The sequence below is a fragment of the Lissotriton vulgaris genome, chromosome 8 (genome assembly GCF_964263255.1).
Source record: "Lissotriton vulgaris chromosome 8, aLisVul1.2, whole genome shotgun sequence".
In the NCBI taxonomy this organism is placed as follows: domain Eukaryota; kingdom Metazoa; phylum Chordata; class Amphibia; order Caudata; family Salamandridae; genus Lissotriton; species Lissotriton vulgaris.
In genome coordinates this window covers 791058289-791081784 of record NC_141696.1, presented here as the reverse complement: position 1 = coordinate 791081784, position 23496 = coordinate 791058289, and the positions used below count along the sequence as shown (strand labels likewise).

Here is a 23496-nt window from a genome sequence, read left to right as displayed (position 1 = left end):
TGGGACTGGTTGAAGACCTCGCTCTCCGGAAAGATGTACCAAAAAGCTAATTTATCAAATTTTCTTGCTTGCAAATGGTGGCTTGGACAAAACTTTAGCTCAAAGCTCAACCAATAGAAGAGTGACCGCACTAAATGGATAACTGCTCACTGTTTGAGGCACCGGTATACTAATCAAAAGAAAAATCTGGGGTCCATGGTGGGAAACATCTAATACTGTTTTTAATATGTTCTTCTTGTGTAGTATTTTGTTTTATTAAGGGAACAATAAACTTTCTCATTTGAATTGGAATCTGGCGTTTTAAAAGTTATGAAGTATTCTTGGCTCATAGACGGTTATAGTATATACAGATGGTCCTAGGAGATGTTACTGAGGGCAACCCTCAGGGAGAGGACAAATGTGAAGTTATGGAGAGAGACGTGCTAGAATAGTTCAGAAAGGGTGAGCAAAGAGCCATCCAGTGGCCTATCACAAAAGAAAACTTCTATAGTTTCTAGTTGTGAGGTTAGATCTGCTTACATGTGTATTTATTACTTATTCATGTTTTGAGGTGTTGCTCTTTATTTATGAGTAGGGTTCATAAAAGAGTTTATTTTTTCCCCCAAAAACATTTTAGAATGAAGCAAAGTAGCTTGTATACCTTTATGGTCTGCTTTTTCATAATGACAGTTTACATGATCGTCACAGAAGTTATGTTTGTTGCCCGTATTACAATTTTGCGGTCCCATTACAGACCACTCCAGCTCTCAGTCCAGGAAAAACAGCATTTTATACCATATTCTGCAGAGCCAACACTTGCTCAAGATTGAATGGGTTTTGTTTTGATATTATTTGCCTAGCTCCTATTTGTTGAATGTAGGAAAGTGGAATATTATGTGGTGCGGCTGAGTGGCCTTACCATGTAATATTATCACAATACTTTAAAGATGGTCTTTGGATTCATACTAAGAAATCCTAAGCTTATTACTGGTAGAGTGGCAAAGTGCAGTCAGTCTTTACCAGAGGAACATTTGTTAAGTATTTCAGGGCATCAACATGGACGATAAGTAATTGACTAGACTCGAGAGAAATCAGACACCGATGCTTAAAATATAGTGTATTTTTATCTAAATTTAGACACCTAAACTAACAGAATAACATAAATATAACCAGAGTTATAGATTGTAAAGCAATATCTAATCAGCGCACAAAAAAACAGACAAAATAATGTTGTGGTCAAAGACAAAACCCAGTAGTGGCAATCGGTCATTTGCAGGTTGAGTTACATGGAACCCTTATTAAGGTCATGTGGGCCCCCGGACCAGGCCACAACAGTCAGACCAATTTTACATAGCCCGTGGAGTCTGGGTGCTGAGTTGTTCTGGCTGTCCTTGGTGCTTATATTGCTGCTTACATGGTGCTGCGCGAAACAATGCAAAAACCAAACAAATACACAGCTCCTGACGTCAATTTTTGCACTGTGTTCCCTGTTGATGCATCGTCAAGTGTGTGTGTGTGGGGTGAGAGTGGGGGGTTGAGGGGGCTTTTCTGAATTGATGACCAACAAGCTGCGAGATAGAAGAAGCAGAAGGGGCGAATATTTCTCCTGAGAAGACAACAGCGATAAGCTGTCACATATTCAACCAATATTCTGGTGATTACATGGATGAAGATTTCCATATACGTACGACATCCCCACAAGAACCCCTTTGAGGGTTGGAATTATCGCCTCAAAAGATAACGAACAACATTTCGGAGAATAGCCTTGAAAAAGTCAGGGGTTACATTCCCTAAAACGACGAAACACGTGTCGGATGTGACGTCTCCAGAAATAAACATCAACCAACCCTGAATACAAGGAATGAAAATTATTTATGTGTGCGAAATGTATGGTGGAAACACATGTATATATTTGCAATAGTGTATACAAAACGTGTGCTAAGGAGTATCAAGCTCTCCGGAAAGATGTACCAAAAAGCTAATTTATCAAATTTTCTTGCTTGCAAATGGTGGCTTGGACAAACCTTTAGCTCAAAGCTCAACCAATAGAAGAGTGACCGCACTAAATGGATAACTGCTCACTGTTTGAGGCACCGGTATACCAATCAAAAGAAAAATCTGGGGTCCATGGTGGGAAACATCTAACACTGTTTTTAATATGTTCTTCTTGTGTGGTATTTTGTTTTATTAAGGGAACAATAAACTTTCTCATTTGAATTGGAATCTGGTTTTTTAAAAGTTATGAAGTATTCTTGGCTCATAGACGGTTATAGTATATACAGATGGTCCTAGGAGATGTTACTGAGGGCAACCCTCAGGGAGAGGACAAATGTGAAGTTATGGAGAGAGACGTGCTAGGATAGTTCAGAAAGGGTGAGCAAAGAGCCATCCAGTGGCCTATCACAAAAGAAAACTTCTATAGTTTCTAGTTGCGAGGTTAGATCTGCTTACATGTGTATTTATTACTTATTCATGTTTTGAGGTGTTGCTCTTTATTTATGAGTAGGGTTCATAAAAGAGTTTATTTTTTCCCCAAAAAACATTTTAGAATGAAGCAAAGTAGCTTGTATACCTTTATGGTCTGCTTTTTCATAATGACAGTTTACATGATCGTCACAGAAGTTATGTTTGTTGCCCGTATTACAATTTTGTGGTCCCATTACAGACCACTCCAGCTCTCAGTCCAGGAAAAACAGCATTTTATACCATATTCTGCAGAGCCAACACTTGCTCAAGATTGAATGGGTTTTGTTTTGATATTATTTGCCTAGCTCCTATTTGTTGAATGTAGGAAAGTGGAATATTATGTGGTGTGGCTGAGTGGCCTTACCATGTAATATTATCACAATACTTTAAAGATGGTCTTTGGATTCATACTAAGAAATCCTAAGCTTATTACTGGTAGAGTGGCAAAGTGCAGTCAGTCTTTACCAGAGGAACATTTGTTAAGTATTTCAGGGCATCAACATGGACGATAAGTAATTGACTAGACTCAAGAGAAATCAGACACCGATGCTTAAAATATAGTGTATTTTTATCTAAATTTAGACACCTAAACTAACAGAATAACATAAATATAACCAGAGTTATAGATTTTAAAGCAATATCTAATCAGCGCACAAAAAAACAGACAAAATAATGTTGTGGTCAAAGACAAAACCCAGTAGTAGCAATCGGTCATTTGCAGGTTGAGTTACATGGAACCCTTATTAAGGTCATGTGGGCCCCCGGACCAGGCCACAGCAGTCAGACCAATTTTACATAGCCCGTGGAGTCTGGGTGCTGAGTTGTTCTGGCTGTCCTTGGTGCTTATATTGCTGCTTACATGGTGCTGGGCGAAACAATGCAAAAACCAAACAAATACACCGCTCCTGACGTCAATTTTTGCACTGTGTTCCCTGTTGATGCATCGTCAAGTGTGTGTGTGTGGGGTGAGAGTGGGGGGTTGAGGGGGCTTTTCTGAATTGATGACCAACAAGCCTTGGCAGCAGTAAGCACAGCAAAAGTTTCTGGATCTTCATTGGGTCCGGCGAGAGAGAGGTAGCTGCCTGATACTTTGGGACAGGCGGGACTACAACTCCCACAATGCGCTCGACAACCTGGATTTGGGCTATCCCACGGAGGGCCTGAGGACAAGTGATTCTTTTCATTCGGTGACTGTTTTTACCTGCAGTTTGCAGGCAGACTAGTGCCACTAGTACTGGGGAGACTAAAGGTGTTTCTGGCTTCTACAAGGGTCCCTCTCTTCAGGAGTGCAGAGATTTAGCCAAGGACAAGAGTTGTTCTCTCAGTTCCAAGCCTGTTGCCTCTGGGGCTAAGTATCCCTCATTTGCTTTGGTGGGCAAAGTCCTGTACTCTGTGACACAGGTCTCCTCTAGGCCCAACCTAGAAGTAAGTTGTTCAGATCTGAGGTTCTGTTGTCCGTTTTTTTGTACTTTAAATCCTAGATTTAAGGGAGGTAGGGATGCGGGAGCTAATGGGCAGCTTGTCCGTGCAGCTAATCTGCCCCCGAGGTGACCTCATACGGGTGTGTAGTTCACCTTTTATACCCAGATACCACTATGTCTGCCCTTCTAAATATGGCAGAATTCTACTTTAGGTGTACAGATAATTCTGCTCACCCTATAGGTGTGGCCATTCTTCCTGGTGGTGTACGCCTCCTGCATATCTCATTTCCTGCCTTGTTCGGGTGCTAGCCCTCCTGGGACAGGGGGAAGGGTGTCTCCTCCAAGGGACAGCCCAGATGCATATCGGAAGCATTGCAGCATTTTAAGCTCACTGTTATGTTGTGTCACTTAACGAGCCTCACGAGAGGAGGGAGGTGTGACCTCCTTCCTGCCCAGCTTTTGTTCCTGACTCCTGGGAGCAATCACACTGCCTGGCAGGAGGTCAGAATCCTCTCTTGGTGGCAGCAGGGGCACAGTGAAGCTGAGGCAACCAGGTGGGCAATCTCTAAGGTGCCACCTAGATGTATTCCATGTCACCCAGGGCACAGGAATCGTGTCGGGGTGAGAAGGCACATTGTTTGATACCAAACATTACACATTTAGGTGGCCCTGGTCTGCCCGGGTGCACCTCGTATTATGGACTGCCAATGACTCCTAGTTTATGTTAATTGTAAAGAGACTATAAAGGCATATACGCTTGCTCTTAACAGGTCTACACTCTTAATATACCACACCCTGCCTCCTGGGCACAGTAGCCCTTCTCCAGGGGTGATTGACATATACTTAAAGCTGTGAATTTGATTGTGCCATGAATGGTGAGGGCACAGTCGATTTTGAGCAGTTTGCACTGCTCCTGCAGTAGCAGGCCTGTTGTCAGTAGTTTGATTGGGTCACCCAGGGTGACACACATTCGTGCTCCATCCCTTGGGACCCCTTTATCACTTTAGCCCCTGGAACCATATGCTAGGGAGTTACAAAGGGATAAAGTTTCAGTGAGTAGGCCTTGCCAATTCACACATAAGTGATGGGGAAAGAGCACTGGCACTGGAGCCTGGTTAGCAGACTTCAGAGCACTGTCAGTCGAAAATCAGCGTCTAGTAGACCAAATAGGGCAACAAGTAGGAGGACATATTCAAAAAGCCCTGTTTTCTTATACAGCCTTCCATCTTTTTTGTGCTTACCTTGCCCGCAAGACCTTTTTAATCTTGCCTTTGGCAGATTCATCATTTGCCCTGCTCTAAACATAGCATTGCAACACAACTACAATTAAACACCAGCTTGATGCCTTTTGGTTTCGACTCTAGCAAACTGCTGCCGAAATTTGAGAGATAGAATAACATCGATATTGACCGGCATCGAAGACTAAAACAACCTTGGTTTAGACAGATATTGAATGCTACTTTTAGAATCAATAATTTTTATTGAGCAGTATACCAACACATAACACAGCTCGGCTGCCTACATCCACTGGCCGTCCGAGCACAATCCCACAATACTAAACACGGCCTTAGGGCCTACACCCCTGGGGGCGAACCGGCGAGGACATATGCAATGCCAGGAGGAATAGCCATGACTATTAGCTTACACTGCCTTTTCTGAAGAAGCACAAAGCAGTTAAACAAAAGAACACCCCCCACCACCCTTCACCCGCGACTACCACCACCACCGCCCCCCTCCCGCCTCCCTCCTCCGCTCCCTACTATTCCCTTCACTCACACGAAGTCCCTCCCTTCTCACAGTACACTCCTGGCCTTCCGATCCTACTTGGCTGCACTCTGGGGGACCAGCGGGATAAGGTGTAATATTTGCAAGTACTTGGGACAGGTTACCTCGCGCAGATCACGAGATACACGGTGTATAAATGGTTCCCACAGCTCAGCATACACCTCACCTTTGCCATCCACACACAGAGACAGTTTCTCCATGGCCAACAAATGCCACAGCCGCCGATTCCAGTCACTCGGGTCAGGGGAAGCAGCGGATCGCCATTGTGAGAGGATAACTAAGCACGCCGCTAACAAGGCTAGCGCTATCTGCCTGCCCCTTATAGAGCGCAAAGGGAAGAATGCTACTTTTTAAAAAGCATTGGCAATATCAGTCAGTCGTGCTTAGCTTTATATGGCATTGCTAATGTTTGTTTAGAAATTGACAGTGCTATTTATGCATGTCACAAGCCACTGAAACTTGTCATTTTTAGGTCTTTCTACAGTAGCGGTCTGTTGCCTCCTATTGTTTCAAATACTTTCATATACTTACACTGGACTTTGAGCCAGCCCCTTTGCTCATGATGTGATTGCTTTCCTGCCTTTTCTTGTGTTGTCTCTCTCAAGAGCATTTTGGTATCTCAGTGTAATTATTAGATGGGCTGTATACTTCCACTGATAACATGAGTGACTATTTGCGAGATCATTAGCTTTTGTTTGCCCATTTTTATGACAAACGTGTTTTTTTCTGTCAAACTATTGACTTGAAACCAATTTACACAACAAAACAGCATCACAATTTTGCTCTTTCAAATACAGTAAACTGTACATGTCTAGTTTTAACTAGGTATTGTAGAGTGACTTCTTAGACCATTTAAAGTCATGATAATCTTTTTAAGATAACCACACAGAATTAGATATTAATGTAGAAACTAATAGAACAGCAAAAATCAATAGACTAGCAATATTGAATATCTAAATGTATATTGAAGCCACACAACTGCTGTTATCTTGGCTGCTGAAAACAGAAGCACAGTCCGCTTTTAGCTTTCAACAAAAGACGTTCAAGGGCATCAACACTATTCATAGTTCTTGGCCTTTCAAATTGAAGATGCGGTGCTGGACACCCGTGAGACATTTGTTAATTCCCAATGGTACTACCATTTGAATACAGGAAAGTTGTAGGCCTGATTCCATTTTAACAATCAAAAGCACCGCAGCTCGATTACAGCAAGGTTGTATGTCTGACTTCAGGGACCGCTTAGTAATGAACTAAACTACTGCAGCTTGCTAGCAAAAGGTTTGTTTGACTCCAGTAACGTCTAGTAATGACGAAAAGTACCGAAGCCAGCAGCCTGACTTGCATTTTAATTTAACAAGGCAGAGCTATTGACTTTGGCAATGCTTGTTTAAAAAAACAATATCTAGAGTTTTTGTGAATGTTTTTTTTTTCTTTTGAGGTTCAGCTGCATTATATTTATATTATTTATTTTAAGGTTCAGCTGCATTATATTTATATTAAGCATCTATTCAAAGTGGCCTGGGGCGATATGTTGTCATATATAAAAGCCTTAAACCAAATAAAACTATGGAAAGTTTGGCATCATATCAATGTGGGTTGTAGAGTGTTTTTCGAGTAAGCAGATATAAACAAATATTTTTAGCTGATAAATAATACATCCTATACTAAAGTTAATACCCCTAGAGTAAATGCCTTTTGTGACGTAATCATTATATGTCAGTTGTTCACCTTGTGTAGCAGTTTCAAATTTTAATTTCTGAGCTTACGTAACCGCAATTTCTCTTGGTGGTTTCCTATAACATCAAGTAACATTGCAATGTTTAATTTTCAGATCGTTGTTGTATGTAATCATCAAAGTATGACACAATGAAATGTATTTAACAAATCACTTATACAGACTATTTACTGTGCTGTTCCATTTTCCCATTTCACAGCCCAGTGACTTCTCTGTATCTTTAAAAGCGATGGGGAAGAACAAGCATTTCAAGGTGCAGTTTATGGACAGTGTCTATTGCATTGGTCAGCGGCGATTTAACAGCATGGATGAATTGGTGGAACACTACAAAAAGGCTCCCATCTTCACCAGTGAGCAAGGCGAAAAACTATACCTCGTTAAAGCACTGCAATGACATTGAAGATGGACTGGACCCCAAAAAACGAAATGCCTCCAATTAAGCACCTCATTCTATAGAGCAGCGCTATCTTCAATATAAAAACGTTCTAGAACTGTTGACTCTTTTTACGCAACACTTGTTCTGTGCATTATTCTTGTCCATTATTTTCAGTTGTCTTGGCCTTTGTTTCTGTTGTTCAGCTGTGACCTATTGAGGAACACTCCTAAGGCAACACGACCTGAACTGTTTTTATGTCTGTGAATGAAGCCCACACCTTGCTGCAGGTTTACATATAAATCAACTGCAGAATCGAAAAGTACTTCGCTGGAGGGTTCAAATCGAAACAGTATTAATATTCACAGAATGCACGTGCAAACAGATTTTTCATTTAGATTTCTATTGGGCACAAATTAAGTGTATTGAATCTATAGAGCTGATCAAGTGAAATATGGTAGTCCTAAGATTTGTGAGTTCTGTAGCTTTGTCGCTTATCAAGTACAATTGTATTTTACCAAAGTTCCTAGAATTTAGAAGCACTCTACGTTGTACTCTGCTGTGGCATTGTCTCTGTCGATTTGTGAAGAGTACACCAATTACAATAATGTATTAGGACTTCTAACACTATTCAGGTATGATTATAGCTAAAGAAAAGTAGAATCTAGCAGAATTCCTATTTAATGACCGTAAACAGGTTTATCATTAGATCAGGGTTTTTTTTTTAAAGAAAATCGTTGAATATAAGGCATCCATCTTGATTCAAAAAAAGCAAATGCACATTCACCATGTAATTTGATCTAATTGTTGAGGGTTTTGAAGTGATCAGTTGAGTGTTGAATATCTGACTCATGCTGAGTGGACACCAAGTAGATTAATACAAGGGGCATATGTCCACGCCTTTGCATTTTCTGCAGTCAGAAAAATCAAATTCAAGTAGTAAATGACTAGCGTATTGCACAGCACAATGTTTATTTATGGAAGGATTTGCATTCCTCTCCCTATTTAATTTTTTTATTATGTATTGTAGATTTGCTGATTGGGGTGACAGGCTTGTAATAATGAACAAGTAATATTTGTGTCCAAGTAAATCAGGTGAAGGCCACATCGAGAATTTAGGCTAGGACCTGTCTGTCCGATAAAAGCGGTCTCTACTGTCAGGGTAATATTTTACAGCAAATGTGATGATGAATAATGTTAATGAGTACATTTGAAGAGAAATGACTGAAAGGGGTTTCCAGGTAACCATTTGAAGGCCTTTCTGTACTAGAACAAGTACATCTTAATAGCTCGTGTTAGTACTTCTTTTGAAATGTAGCCACGTTTTATACTGTTTATACAAAACATTTTGTCCACAGACTGATCTGAATGTCAGTTTCCAGTGTCCATTCATAGATCATTTTCGAGGTTTGGATGCTAATACAGTTATAAATATTGCACACAATATGAACAGAATCTGTTGAGTATTTTTATAATTGAAACAGCTCTGTTTTTTTAGTTTTGCTTTCCTCATTGTAATTGTTCTGTACACATTACTGAACACTGGTTTCTCCTTTTTGATCATTCTAAAATAGTAGTATAGGGATCATGACAACACTTTTATTTCTATTACTTTGTAAAGTTAGATGAAGCAGCATATCCAGCTAAGCAGCATGAGCAGGAACTCTGTTGTCTTACTTCAGTTATCAAAAATTGCAGTTGGAGCAAGAAAGTATTTTTTCAGTTTCAGGACTCCTGATCTGGCAAAGGCCTATGTCTAATACTTAGGAACACTTTCTACCCTTTTACTAGTGGAAAACACGCCAAACATCCAATACAAATCTCTCATCAATTCCCATGGATGTGTTTTGCAGCCCCCTTCAATGTTTAAAAAAGGAAAACCAGAATGCCAATAGTAAGTGAAAAGCCACTAGGCTGAAACTAGTTATCTTTGCTGCCTGCTCATGTTATCTCACACTAAAGCTACTGGTAAGTGCAGTACATTGTTTACCAACATTCTTTCATGTTCTAAAACGTTAACACTTTAAAGTATTTATTTTTCATTGCCATTCAACAATCAGTATTTTAATGGTTAGGTATTTCGCAGCAATGGTCTGATTAAGGGGACTGTATTGATTTGGGGAAAGGTTAACCACAACTGTTGGTTACAGAGTGTTTTCCTATTAAGTACATTACCTTTCTCTGAAAAGGAGATCCTTGTAAACATGTAAGTTAAAATATTGTCACAGAGCTTGTATGAACAATTTGTGAGTTGTGAAAATATCTTCCTGATGAGCAAATAAAGGATGTAGAGATGCAGAATTAAATGAGGATTATAATTTGCCTCTTAATTATATAGTTGCATGTGACAAAACGAGCGGTGTTATCGCACAAGAAGTTTGATACGGACCATTTGAAATACCTCTGAATATTGTTCATGTCATTGGTAATTTTCCTCCATTTTGCTCATTTCAGTTTGGCTTGGTTGGTATTTTACCAATTCAAAACTGTAATATTGTGCCTGGAGTGATAAATGGCTTTTTTTCATTTTAGAATCAATCGTTTTTATTGAGCAGTATAACGGCATATAACACAGCTCAGCTGCCTACATCCACTGGCCGGCAGAGCAAGTTCTGGTAGTGTGAAACACAGCCGGTGGGCTTACATCCCGGAGGGCGACCTGGCGAGGGTGCATGCAATGCAAGGAGGAACAGCTAGCACAGAGCATTTTACTGCAATTAGAAATAAAAGCAAGCAAAACAAACCAAAAGCTCCCCCTCCCCACCACACCAGTCCCCCTTCCACCACCCTCCTCCACATCAGCCTCAGCTACCCCCCTATACTCGCGAAGTCCCCCCCCCCCTGTCCCAAAGTCTCTGAATCTATTGGACTGCACCCTGCGGTGCCACCAGAATAAGCTACAAAACCTGCAGGAACTTTGGGCAAGTCACCTCGCGCATATCCCGAGATAGATGGATGAATGGTTCCCACAGCTCCGCATATTCCGACCCCTTCTATCAATACATAAAGAGAGCCGTTCCATCGCCCATAGATGCCACAGTCGCCGAATCCAGTTCCTGGGGTCGGGAGGGACAGTGGATCGCCATTGCGCAACGATAACTAAGCGCGCTGCTAACCAGGCCAGAGCGATTTTCTTACCCCTCAGAGCGCAGGGGAAACGCTTTTGCATGCGGGAGCCCTAACAGCACATGCTCAGGAGCCCTGGGGAAAGTGATGTGAAAAGCGTCATCTATATCATCGAGGACCACCTTCCAGTAGCGCTCCAACTTCGGGCAGTGCCAGAGCAGGTGCGTCAATGTGCCCGAAGCACCACATCCCCGCCAGCACAGGCCCGAGTTTTTCAGATCCCAGGATTTAATATGCGCAGGGGTATAGTACCAGTATGTCAACACCTTATAGGCCAACTCTCCGCCTGCAACGTTGGCGGCGGTGTGATGCGTGCAATAAAACACACTCTCCCACTCTTTGCGCGATAGCGGGCGCCCCAACTCCGTCTCCCAGCGAACCTGTGCTTAAGTACGTAGAGCCTTATGTCTCGTGATGATCATGACGTATAAATCAGATATAAGTTTGCGATCCTCTTTTTTGCAGATCGCCCAACGTTCTAGGTCTGTCAGTGGGCGGGACATATCAGCAATATTAGACGGCTGGGTGACCCAGTGCGCCATCTGCGAATAAGGGAAGGCATCAGATTCAGAGAGGGAAAAGTGGTCCTGGCGGAGCGAGGAGAACGAGATTAGTTCATCAAGGTCAAAGAGGTGACCCACTCTCTTGCAACCTTTCTCACGCCAGCGCTTAAAGATCGGGGACGAGCAACCAGGGGGGGAAGTCTGGGTTATCCACAATAGGCATCATGAGCGACGGGAAGGTAGTCCAGCCCTTATGCTGCGCCAATTGGTCTCACGCCTGCATGGTTGGTGACATCACTGGGGACGAGTATAAGCCCCGTGCTCTATGTTTTCGTGGAAGCCATATTTTGTGCCAAATGTTGCAGCCCGCCACTGCCTGGTCCATGAAATTCCAGTGCTTACTGGAATATGGCCTGTTCCATTCGAGGATAAATCGCAAGCAGGCCACCTGATAATACGCCTGCAATGAAGCAAAGCCCAGCCCACCGTCGGCCTTAGGGGCCGTAAGCAACGAGGATGCAAGCCGTGGACGCTTGTGATTCCATAAGAATTTGGTAATCAGTCCCTGCAGTGTCCGTATGGCGCCCCGTGGGGGTCTCAGAGGTAGCAGCTGGAAAAGGTATAGTATGCGAGGAAGAACCGTCATTTTGACGGCAGCCAGCCTTCCGAACCAAGCAAGCTGGAGACGGGACCAGTCTGACAGGGATTTGGTTGTTTGGTCAATTAAGAGCTTATAGCTGAGGGAGACCGTCCGCGCAACAGAGGGATAGATACAATAACAATGGTCAGAGTCTATAGATTCACTGTAACATCAAATGTAATACATGCATTTAGTCATATATGGAGCCAAAAGATTGCTACAACCAAAGTGTGCTTCTATTTTTATTCATTATTTTAGCACATTGTAGTTTGAGTACCCAGTTTCAATCAAAGGGTCCCAGGGTTTATCAAATATCATTCTATTCAGACATAGAGGATATGTTATTCAATTACTTCATTGAATCACACAATTGCCTTGGGGCACAGCTCTCATATAGAACTTATATGTGTAGAACTTATATGGAGACAACAGCACAAATGATATCAAATCATGAACATTTCAATGCGCTCAAAGTGGTGGAAAAGGGAAAAGTTCAGATGGGATAGGTGTGATGGGAAAGAAGTAAGGACTGGGTAAAGGTAGTTGTGACCTTAAAACAATCACAGTGCTATAAAATACATCCTTTACAGTCTATATTTCGATCTGTAGTTCCAATAAACTCTTTAACATAGGATCCGTTTTACTCCGTTAGTTATTCCTATGTGCAGAGAATAGATATGGTCTGGTCTACGTTTCGACCTCCTGGATAAAGGGTAAATTAAATCCTCAGGCTGGGGTCTTCTTCAGGACAAGGAAAGACAGGAGCGCTTCATATAAGGCCCTCGGGTGGCCACTGTAGTAGGACCGTCGTGGGTTCCTTTCATTCAAGTTGTAGTCCTGTATTCATTGGGATGGGGAGCTTTCCATATCAAAAATCCTGTTCTTTCAATGGTCACACCCGGACCAACGTTGTTGCGGAATGGGAATCACGCTACCCACGTGGTTCGTTAACTCTGTCAGGTTCTGATTTCAGCGTTTACTCTGCGTGGTGCTGCATCCTCGCTTCAAAGCCGTGAGTGAGCGCAACAGAGGGGGCAAGGCGAATCCCTAGGTACGGGATATCAGAGTGCACCCACTGGAAGGCAAAATCCTTTTGGAGGTCCTGCACCTCAGCAGTGGTGACCGATACATTAGGGATCTGCGACTTGGAAAAGTTAACTTTACAACCTGCAACGTCACCAAATTCTCACAATTCAGCGGAGAGGTGTCGCAAGGAGGTATGAGGGTGCGTAAGCGAAAGAATCACGTCGTCCGTGTAAAGGCAGATTTTGTGTGTGTAAGCGCCAAACCGCACCCCCTCGATATTGCCATTGGACCGCACTCTCTGAGCAAAGGGCTCCATATAGAGCGCAAGGAGCAACAGTGACACCCCTGTCTTGTCCCGCGAGAGATGGAAAAAGGCGCCGACCTGCAGCCGTTCACTCGGACTACCGCTTTCGGTGCCGCATACAAGCAGCGCACCCACCGGAGAAAGTTAGCCCCCAGGCCGAAAGCTTTCAAAACCGCGAACAGATATGTCCAATCGACGCGGTCGAAGGCCTTCTCCGCATCTATTGATAAAAAGAGGGCCTGCGTGCGCGAGCGATGTACAGAGTCCATGAGGTGCAGAAGCCTTTGTGTTTTCCCCTCCCTGCCGCATCGGTATAAAGCCCACCTGGTCAGGCTATACGATGCCGTACATCAACTAGCTAAGGCGTGCAGCCAGTATGCTAGTGAAAAGCTTGGCATTGAGGTTGAGGAGGGAGATCGGGCGGTACGATCGCATTCCATAGGGTCTTTCCCATGCTTGGGGATAACTGTAATAGAGGCCTCTGACATGGAAGGGGTCACCTCTCCGGTCTCCAGAAAGGAATTAAAAAGGTGAGTTAAAAAGGGCGCAAACTCAACACAAAACTTCTTCTAAAAGATGTCTGTGAAGCCGTCTGGCCCCAGGGATTTGGCCAGCTTTAATCGCGCAATCGCGGAGATGACTTCCTTGATGCGTATATCAGCTTCGAGCGCCGATGCCGAGTACTGAGAGAGGGGCGTTGCACCGCAGGACACCAAATACGCCTCCGCACGTGCAGGATCCGTGGGTTCCCTGCAATACAGCATGTGATAAAACGGTCTGAAAGAATCCGCAATAATGGAATCGCTGGTTTGCTCTACCGCACCTGCATCTCTAATTGCCCGAACGGAGGACTGCTGCCCTCGAGCCCTCAACCTGTGTGCCAACATCCGGCCCCCCTCGTCCCCGCTGAGATAAAACTTGTGGCGCAAGAGGGTGTACTCCGCTCGGTCCAAATCGAGATGCTTGAGCATGCGCAGTTTCGTTTCCAACTCCCTCCATATGCGTGGCGCCCCTGTTTTCTCATGTACCCCACCTCCCTTTCCAACTCCTCGCGCTTCTCCCTACGAATCCGGGCAAGGGACGCAGACACCGCAATAAAGTCCCCCCGGGCCACCATCTTGAGGGCTTCCCATACGGACCCCAGCGACCTACCATCCCTATCATTATCCACGAGGTATTGAGTAATCGTGTCCCGCATGCGAGTGACTACGGACTCTGAGTTGAGGAGGGAGTCCCGAAGACGCCAACCGGACGAAGGTGGCCTCTGTCCACTACATGCAACCTGCACAGAAATAAGGGCATGGTCAGACATGAGCGCAGGGAAATATCTGCTGCAGACAAGTGGGGCATGAGAGGCGTCGTAGAGAGAAAGTGATCCAAATGCGCATATGTTTTATGGGTTGCAAAGTAATACGTGAAGTCGTGCTCTAGGGGATGCTGAGAGCGCCACACGTCATGCAGCCCCCCATCTCACAACCGCTGCTTCCCTCCCTGGGACACTGCCCCCGTCTGATGTGAGCGCGCAGCAGATCTATCCAGCACAGGATCCATTACAACATTCAGGTCTCCCCCCACCAGCACATACACATTCGGGGATGCTAGCACCTCAGCAAGCGCAGTCTTCAAGAAGGGCTCTTGGCGTTCATTTGGGGCATATAGGGAGCCTACTGTGAAGTGTGTGGTCCCCCACTGGACCCTAACCGCCAGAAAGCGCCCTTTAATATGTACGAATTGGGATAGGACCTTGCAGTGGGCCTTAGCGCTGAACAGGATAGCCACCCCCTGCTTTTTCGCTGGACTTGAGGACCACAACTGCACTGGAAAACGTCTGTCCCTCATTCTCTTAGTATCTTTGGAGAGGAGGTGAGTCTCTTGCAGCAGACACATACCCTTCCGCACTCTCCAACAGCGATAGTATGGCTGCACGCTTAACATGGTTATTGAGACCCCGAACATTCAAACTGACAATCTTCAAACCTTTACCCATACTCTCCAGCGAGGGAGAAAGGCATTAGACCGGACACCCGTAACTGGACCACTGAGGGACATCTCAGAAGCACCCTACCACCCCCCCTACACCTACCCCCCCGAGCACTGATGCAGAGCCCCCAAAACAAACCCCCCCCAAACCCATGTACAACTGAACACAATCTCAAAGGAGGTGAGAAACAAACTGGAACATGACAAATGTTCGTCAAGCAAATCATCCTTGAAGGGGAACGCAGCGCTATTCAGCACCTTACCCAACCCTGATACAGGGCACCATCAGCCACTGGGCACAAGGAAGATGGGCTATCACAGTCTCTACTCCAGGAATCCCCTCCCGGCTCCACCCTGCAACTCATCCCTGGCCAAGCAAACTACAATCATGGAACCCCATCACCGTCAGACACCAACGCCGCCGAAGAGAAGGCGGCCTTTCTTTCCATAAGGCTTGCAGAAGGGTCGGGCTTCCCCACCAGGGGCGATCTCCCCACTGTCTGCCATTCAACGGAGCGCCTGCGTCGTCGAGTAGGAGACCTAGCTGTACCGGCTGCAGAGTCCGGTTTCTCCAAGCCCAGTGCCGCAAATGCTGCCTTCAGGGTGTGAAGCTGCAGATGTTTCCCCTTGAACTTCAATATAATGCGAAATGGATGACCCCAGGAGTAGGGGATGCATTGCTCCCTCAGATTCTTGGTGATTGGCTCAAAACTGCGGCGCTTGATAAGTGTAGAGGCCACCAGATCCTGAAAAAGGACAGGCTGATGCCCACGAAACTGGACTGATGAAAGGGCCCGTACCTTGCGTAGGATCTGTTCCTTAATCTGAAAGTCATGAACACAGACTAGGATGTCTGGCGGCGGGCCTTGGCATTTCTCGGCAATCCCACTTGGTGCACCCTGTCCAGCTGGAGCTCGATGTCATCCCCTTTGTCCAGGATCTGTCGGAACAACGCCATCACGTATTCCCAGAGGCTTTTCCCCCTCTCCCTTCCAAGGGACCGCTCGGATCCTGATGGTATTCCTCCGTGAGCGGTTTTCCAGATCCTCAGTGTGCGCCTGCAGGTCCAAATTCTGTTCCGTCAGCCGAATAACATCCTGCTGGAGCTGGTGGGGCTCGTCGGCTGTACCCACATCATGCTCCTCTAGGGTCGCCACCCTGTCCCCAATAGTATCGACGTTCCGCCTCATTTCGCGCATGTCAGAGGAGAGAGTTGAGAGCAAACCTCCAGGATGTCCTCCTTTATGGCAGCGAAAAGCTCCAGCATAAAGGTTTTGGTTGCCGGTGCCTCCACATCCTCCGTGTGTGCGGTCGGGGCGTCAGAGTGCGAGGAGACCGACTCCCCAGCTTCAACAATGGGTCTTTAGGTGCCTTGTCTTTCTTGCCCCTGTTGGTAGCCATAGTAGCGTCACTATGGGCCCACAGCCCACTCACAAGTTGCATAAGGAAAGGCCCCCGTCGACAGCTGGAGGTCCGGTCACCGCCACCTGCCTCTGGACTCTCGCCTTACTCCGCCGCTCAGCAGGACACGCGCCGCCGCTCCACCACACTTCGATAGCCAGGCAGGCAAGTCCCAAGCAGGTCATGATACCTCCTCCGGCCGTGGAACAACCACCAGGGGGGCACACCAGCACCCAGACCCCAGAGCGCTGCCCGCCACAATGCGGGTCGAGATGAGGCCTCCCAGCAACTCTGCGGTGCTACTGTCCAGGCATCCCCAGTGGGAGCAAAGAAGGGGGGCCCCAACAAGGCCCACTCAGTCCGGCACTCTCCTTTTCCACCGAACCCCGGGCCGAAACGCCGTGCTCAGAGCCTGCCACCTCCTAGCACCGGGTCCAGCCACCCACAGTCAAGCCCAGCAGGGGGGGTCACCGCCATCGCCCACCTCGCGGGCCGTTCCTGCCGGCTTCCGCCGGGGGGCCCTACGTTGCCACCAGGACCCAGGCCCACTCCCAGGCCATCGCCGCAGCAGTGTGGAAGTAGGCCGGATCCCACCAGGGCCTCAGTAAACTGCCCGCCGGCCTGCACCGCTGGATACCACGCCTCAAAGGCCGTTGATCTCCCCGCTCAGATGGTCGTCGTAAGGGGTTGCCCTCACCTGACAGCACTCACGGAGCCTGCACCAAGGAACCCTGCGCTGGGCCCCACCACATCCGCCGAGCCGCGGACTGACCCCCAAGGCACCGGGCGGTAACGCCTCCGCTCCACTCTGCCTCGCCTCAAGGAGCACTTCTCAGGCCCTCTTCTCAGGCCCTTCCCACTGCTCTCCGCTGCCCCCACTGCCAGGTTCTAATGCGGTGCTCCCACGTCCGCCGAGTTGTGGACCAACTGCCAAGGAGCCACCCCTCAGCTCCTAACCTCTGGCAGCGTCCGTCGCCTCCAGCTCTGCCCGGCCGGCTCACACTCTGCCAGGGCACCCAGCCCGCACCAGGGACACCGGGGCCGACCGCTGCTCAAGGCCCCCCGGCTGCTCGTAGGGCGCCCCGGCGGAAGCCGGCAGGAACGGCCCGCGAGGTGGGCGATGGCGGTGACCCCCCCCCCCCCTGCTGGGCTTGACTGTGGGTGGCTGGACCCGGTGCTAGGAGGTGGCAGGCTCTGAGCACGGCGTTTCGGCCCGGGATTCGGTGGAAAAGGAGAGTGCCGGACTGAGTGGGCCTTGTTGGGGCCCCCCTTCTTTGCTCCCACTGGGGGTGCCTGGGCTTCACGTCGTCTCAGACCCAGCAATCGGGTCATGCAGGCCAGCGCCGGCTTCCGCTAGCTCGAGGCACACCGCTCCGCCGTCCACAGGCCGCCGCTCAGCACACCACACGGCGGGTCCGGCCCAGGGGAGGCCGAGGCCGCCGCAGCAGCAGCAAACAAGGCAGATCTCCACCGGCCAGCTCCAAAATATCAGCACCAGTGCGATGTGGGAACCGCCAGCCGCCCCCGTGGCAGCGCAGATGGGCACCAGGTAGGGCGATAACAAAGCTTATTTGCGAGGCGGCGCGGGAGGGACAGAGGGTCACGTCCTACTCCGCCGCCATCTTGGCCTCACCCCCTTTTTTTTCATTTTACTGCTCGGCCAGGACAGCACTGTGCTAGTCCTATGCTTAAAGACTTTGCACTTTGCTGTAGAAATGGCAAAAGACTTCTATCTCGGTGTGGATGGCACTGTGCTAATCCTATGCTTCAATACTTCGGTAGAAAAACAGACATTTGAGGTGAGCAGATCTAAAGTGTCGCTGGTGTTGAGAGTTTTCTATACAGGAGATGCTTTCAATCTAAACTTGAGAAATACCCAGAGTTCTCTGCTTCTTTTTTGCATAATTTATTTGTCACTCTGTCTGAAAGGGTATTTTTTGACTTATACTGGGTGCTCCCTTGTGTCTGGACAAAGCTATACCTATCTGAAGAGCTCTAATTAGAGCGAAACACTGTTTCAGGGGTTGCTTTTGCTCATTTCAGGTTGGCTTGGTTGGTATTTTACCAATTCAAAGCTGTAATACTGTGCCTTTTAGTGGTAAATGGTTTTTGTGATTTTACAACTCAGCAAGGACAGCACTGTGCTAGTCCTATGCTTAAAGACTTTGCTGTAGAAATAGCAAAAGACTTTGTCCATTTCTATCTCGACGTGGATGGCACTTTGCTAATCCTATGCTTAAATACTTTGATAGACCAGCATTGGCATAGCCAATAGGTCTTGCTTTTGGGACCTTCTAAGTATTTAGTTCTGCAGCACAATATCCTTGGTGCAACAACATCAACTGTTGTGTGGTTAAACACTTATAAGGTCCCAAAGGCGAGACCTATTGGCTTGTTATTTTTTGTTCTTGAGGGTAACCGGGCTAGTGGCAGGAGGGTTAAGGGTGAGAGACAGGGAGGTGAGGAGTGAATGCCAGGAGAGACAAGGGTGACTGTCAGGACATGGGGGTGAAGGGTGAGCGCCAGAAAGGAGATGAGTGGGTAACAGGGAGATGAGACGCAAGAGTCAGGAGGGTCAAGGGTGTGTGCCAGGGAGGGGAAGGGTGAGTGCCTAGAAGGGGAAGTATGAGTGCCAGGGGTGAGGAGTAGCTGCCAGGCCAGGGAGGTGAAGGGCTAGTGCCACAGAGGTGAAGGTTAAGTGCCAGGTCAGGGGGATGAAGGGTGAGTGCCATGGAGGTGAGACATAAGAGTCAGGAAGGTCAAGGGTGAGTGCAAGGGGTGAAGGGTAGCTGCCAGGCCAGGGGGATGAAGTGCTAGTGCCATGGAGGTGAAGGGTTAGTGCCAAGGGGGTGAGTAGTGAATGCCAGGAGGTAAATGGAGGTGCACGGGTGAGTGTCAGGGAGGTGAAGGATATGTGCCAGGGTGGGGAAGTATTAGTACCAGAAGGGTCAAGGGTGTCGGGGAGGTGACAGTTGAGTGTCACAGAGAGTCAATGCTGAGTGACAGAGAGGGAGAAGGGTGAGTGCCAGGTGCGAGGAGTGACTGCTAGGGCTGAGGTGTGAAGGGTGAGTGCAAAGGAGGTGAGGGGTGAGTGACAGACTGCACACAGTAGTGAGCTGGGGTCTAGAAGGAGGTGTGGAGATTATCACCCGGTGTGTGCCAAGCTGGGACGCACCAGTGCCAGGCCAGACTTGGGTGGATGCAAGAACCTCTGAAAGGCGGCTGCCGGGTCACTGGTAACCTTAGTACAGGAGTGGGGTACGCAGGAGAGAGTAACATCTTCAAAGAAGAAACTATTCAAAATCCTGAAAACTCCACTTTATGGTCTAGCAACCTTATGTGGAAAATTAATAGCAAATGAATGGGCTTCCGTAGCGGACTTGCAGCTTGTTACAGCAACTTATTGAAATAAAGTTTGCATTGCAAATAAGCCAAAGCTAACACAATTTGAATTAGTAACGGTAAGATTTGCAATGAACTAGAGACAAGTTAAAAGAGCACCACGGTATTGAACCGAGGATACAAAATAATAACAATGGGGGCAATATTGGTCTCTTTTTCACAACTGTCAGCTAAAAAAACAGGGTGTTGTGGAGGACTGGTATTCTGATGGAATCAGAATTTTTAAGTCAATTTTTCATAAAACTTTTTTTTTTTTAAACAACTCTTTTGGACACACTAGCGTGAAGTGACATGCAAGTGACACTGCTCTTCTCCTAAGACACAACCTCTGCAAAACAAACCGATTAGAATAACTGTTTGCTGTTTAAAACTAAGTGGGGCACAAATGCAGTTTAGCATTCTGGTTATTGCTTGAAGGAAGGATAAGAAACCTGGTTGCCTTTGTCTGTACCACTGATATCTATGTGGATCGGAGAAAATGCATGGACTGGTATGGTTGACAGGAGATGTGCAGGCTGCTTAAATATTGTAGAGATTGGATTGTCAAGCACTAAGAAACTAGTGCATGCTGAATAAACTAGAAACGCAAACACTTTCACAGCGAGTGCGGTCGTGAAAGTGAAACTGAAACTGATTACGTGAAAGTGAAAATGATCGCGATTGTGCTACCTGGCTGAGAGGAGGCTGATAGGCAGTGAGTGGGTGGGTGTGTGTGTGGTTGGTTGTGTGTGTGGTTGGTTGTGGTGTTGTGTGTGTGTGGTTGTATGTGTGGCTAGTTGGGTGTGTTTGGTTGTGTGTGGTTGTGTGTTGTGGGTGTGATAGGGGTTGTTGTTAGGGTTGGGTGTGTTTGTGTGTGTGGTGGTGTTTGTGTGGTGGTGTGTGTGTAGTGGTGGTTGTGTTTGTGTGTGGTTGTGGTTGTTGGTGAGTGCGTGGTGGGTGTGGTTATATGTGTGGTTGTCGTGTGTGGTTGTATGTCTGGTGGTGTGGCTGTGTGTGTGTTGTGTGGTTGCGTGGTTGTGTTTGTGGTTGTGTGTGTGTGGTTGGGTGTGATTGTGGTTGTGGGTGGGTGTGTGGATGTGTGGGTGGTTGTGTGGTTATGGGTGCTTTTGTGTGGTTGTGGTTGCTTTTGTGTGGGTATGGTTTAGTGAGGGTGTGGTTATGGTTGTGGGTAGGTCTGTGGTTGTGTGGGCGTGGGTTTGTGTGTGGGTGTGGTTATGGGTATGGTTATTGGTGTGATTGTGTGTGTGGTTGTGTGATTGTGGTTGTGTGTGGCTGTTTGTGTGGTCGTGTGTGATTTTGTGTGTGGTTCTGTGTCTGTGTAGTGGTGTGTGTGTAGTTGTAGGTGTGTGGTTGTCATGTGTGGTTGTGTGTGTGTATATTTGTAGTTGTGTGGGTGGTTGTGTGTGTGTGATTGGGTGTGGCTGTGTGTGTCTGGTTGAGTGAAGGTGTTTGTGGGTGTGTGGTTGTTGGTGTGGTTGTGTGTGGTTGTGTGTGGTGGGTGGGTATGGTTGTGGGTGTGGGTGTGGTTGGGTGTAGGTGTGTGTGTGGGGTTGATTGTGTGTGTAGTTGTGTGGTTTTGTTGGGTGTGGATGTGGGTGGTTGTGGTTTTGTGTGGGTTTGGTTGTGGGTGGTTTTTTGTGGGTGTGTGGTTGGGTGTGGTTTTGTGTGGGTGTGGTTTTGTGTGTGGTTGGTTGTGTGGATGGTTGTGGTTGTGTGTGTATGGTTGTATGTGTGGCTGGTTGGGTGTGTTTGGTTGGAAGTGATGGTGTTTGTGGTTAGGGTTGGGTGTGTTTTGGGTGTGGGTGTTTGTGTGGTTGTGTGTGGTGGTCTGTTTGTGGTTGTGTTTGTGGGTGTGTGGTTGGTGGTGGGTGTGGTTATATGTGTGGTTGTCGTGTGGTTATGTGTGTGGTTGTATGTCTGGTGGTGTGGCTGTGTGTGTGGTTGCGTGGTTGTGTGGTGGTGTGGTTGGGTGTGGTTGTGTGGTTGTGGGTGGGTGTGGTTGTGGGTGGGTGTGTGGATGTGTGGGGGTGTGGTTGTGGGTGCTTTTGTGTGGGTGTGGTGTTGTATGGGTGTGGTGTTGTATGGGTGTGGTTTAGTGTGGGTGTGGTTGTGGGTGGGTGTGGTTGTGGGTGGTTGTGTGGGTGTGGTTTTGTGTGTGGGTGTGGTTGGGAATGTGAGTGTGTGTGGGTGGTTGTGTGGTTGTGGGTGTGTGGGGGTATGGGTGTGTGGTGGTGGGTGGGTGTGGGTGGGTGGGTGTGGTTGTGGGTGTGGGGGTGTGGGTGTGTGTGGTTGTTGGGTGGGTGTGTGTGGTTGTTGGGTGGGTGTGGGTGTGTGTGGTTGGGGTGAGGTGTGTGTGGTTGGGGTGTGTGTGTGTGGTTGTAGGGGGGGTGAGATTGGGTGTATGTGGTTGTGGTTGTAGGTGGGTGTGGTGGTGGGGGTGTGGTTGTGGGTGGGTGGTTGTGTTGTGGGGGTGTGGTGTGTGTGGGTGTGGTTTGTGTGGGTGTGGTTGTGGTTGGGTGTGTGTGGTTGTGCTCGGGTGTGTGTGGTTGTGCTCGTGTGGTTGTCTGTCTGTGTGGGGTGTGTGTGTGGTTGGTTGTGTGGGTGTTTATGGTTGGTTGTGTGGGTGGTTGTGGGTGGGTGTGGTTGTGTGGGTGTGTGGTTGGGTGGGTGGTTGTGTCTGTGTGTGGTTGGGTGTGTGTGGTTGTGTAGTGGTGTGGTTGCGGGTGGGTGTATGTGGTTGTGGGTGGGTGTTTGGGGTGGGTGGGTGGTTGTGTGTGTGTGGTTATGCCTGTGGGTGTGGGGGGGTTGTGCATGTGGGTTTGCGGTTGTGCATTTGTGGGTGTGTGTGTGTGTTGGTGTGGTGGGGTGTATGTGTGTGGTTGTGGGTGTGGGGTTGTGTATGTGTAAGTAATATTTATTAGCATTGTTAATTAAAACCAATGCAATGAAAAAGCAAGGTAAAAGAAATATTTAAAATGGCATATATCAAAACCAGCAATAGCATAGACATCACTTTTCAGTTCATCCTAAACTAAAAATTGCATCATGTTAAATTTTAGGATTAAAGTTGCTACGGTAATACAATAAGACGTATTGTCCTTTCATTTTTCACTCTAAAAGTGCATTGACAGTAGACACAGTTTTGTTTCGGAGACAGTTTAGTCATTAGTTTTAGGCATTTTTTTCTCCACTGCCTTCATGAATTTCACAAAGCTTCAGCTCAGCTGGGGGTCCTGAGATGAAAAACAGGTGAGAATTGCATGCCTTCGTGTGCGTATCCCGCAGCGGATAAAGTGGTGCTTCAGCAGGTGTTTCCACTCGTCGAGCAGTTTCTCACAGGAGCATAACAAGTGCA

The 23496-nt window shown here is 47.2% G+C and overlaps 1 protein-coding gene across 1 annotated transcript in view; it reads left to right on the top strand.

The window, feature by feature from the left end:
- NCK2 (NCK adaptor protein 2) overlaps positions 1-10065 on the top strand; it is a 134011-nt gene extending 123946 nt beyond the window's left edge. Inside the window, exon 4 of the mRNA XM_086934668.1 lies at positions 7586-10065. Coding sequence (XP_086790794.1) covers positions 7586-7780 — 195 coding nt within the window. The 3' untranslated portion in view covers positions 7781-10065. The remainder of the gene's footprint in view (positions 1-7585) is intronic.
- The last annotated feature ends 13431 nt before the right edge of the window (positions 10066-23496 follow it).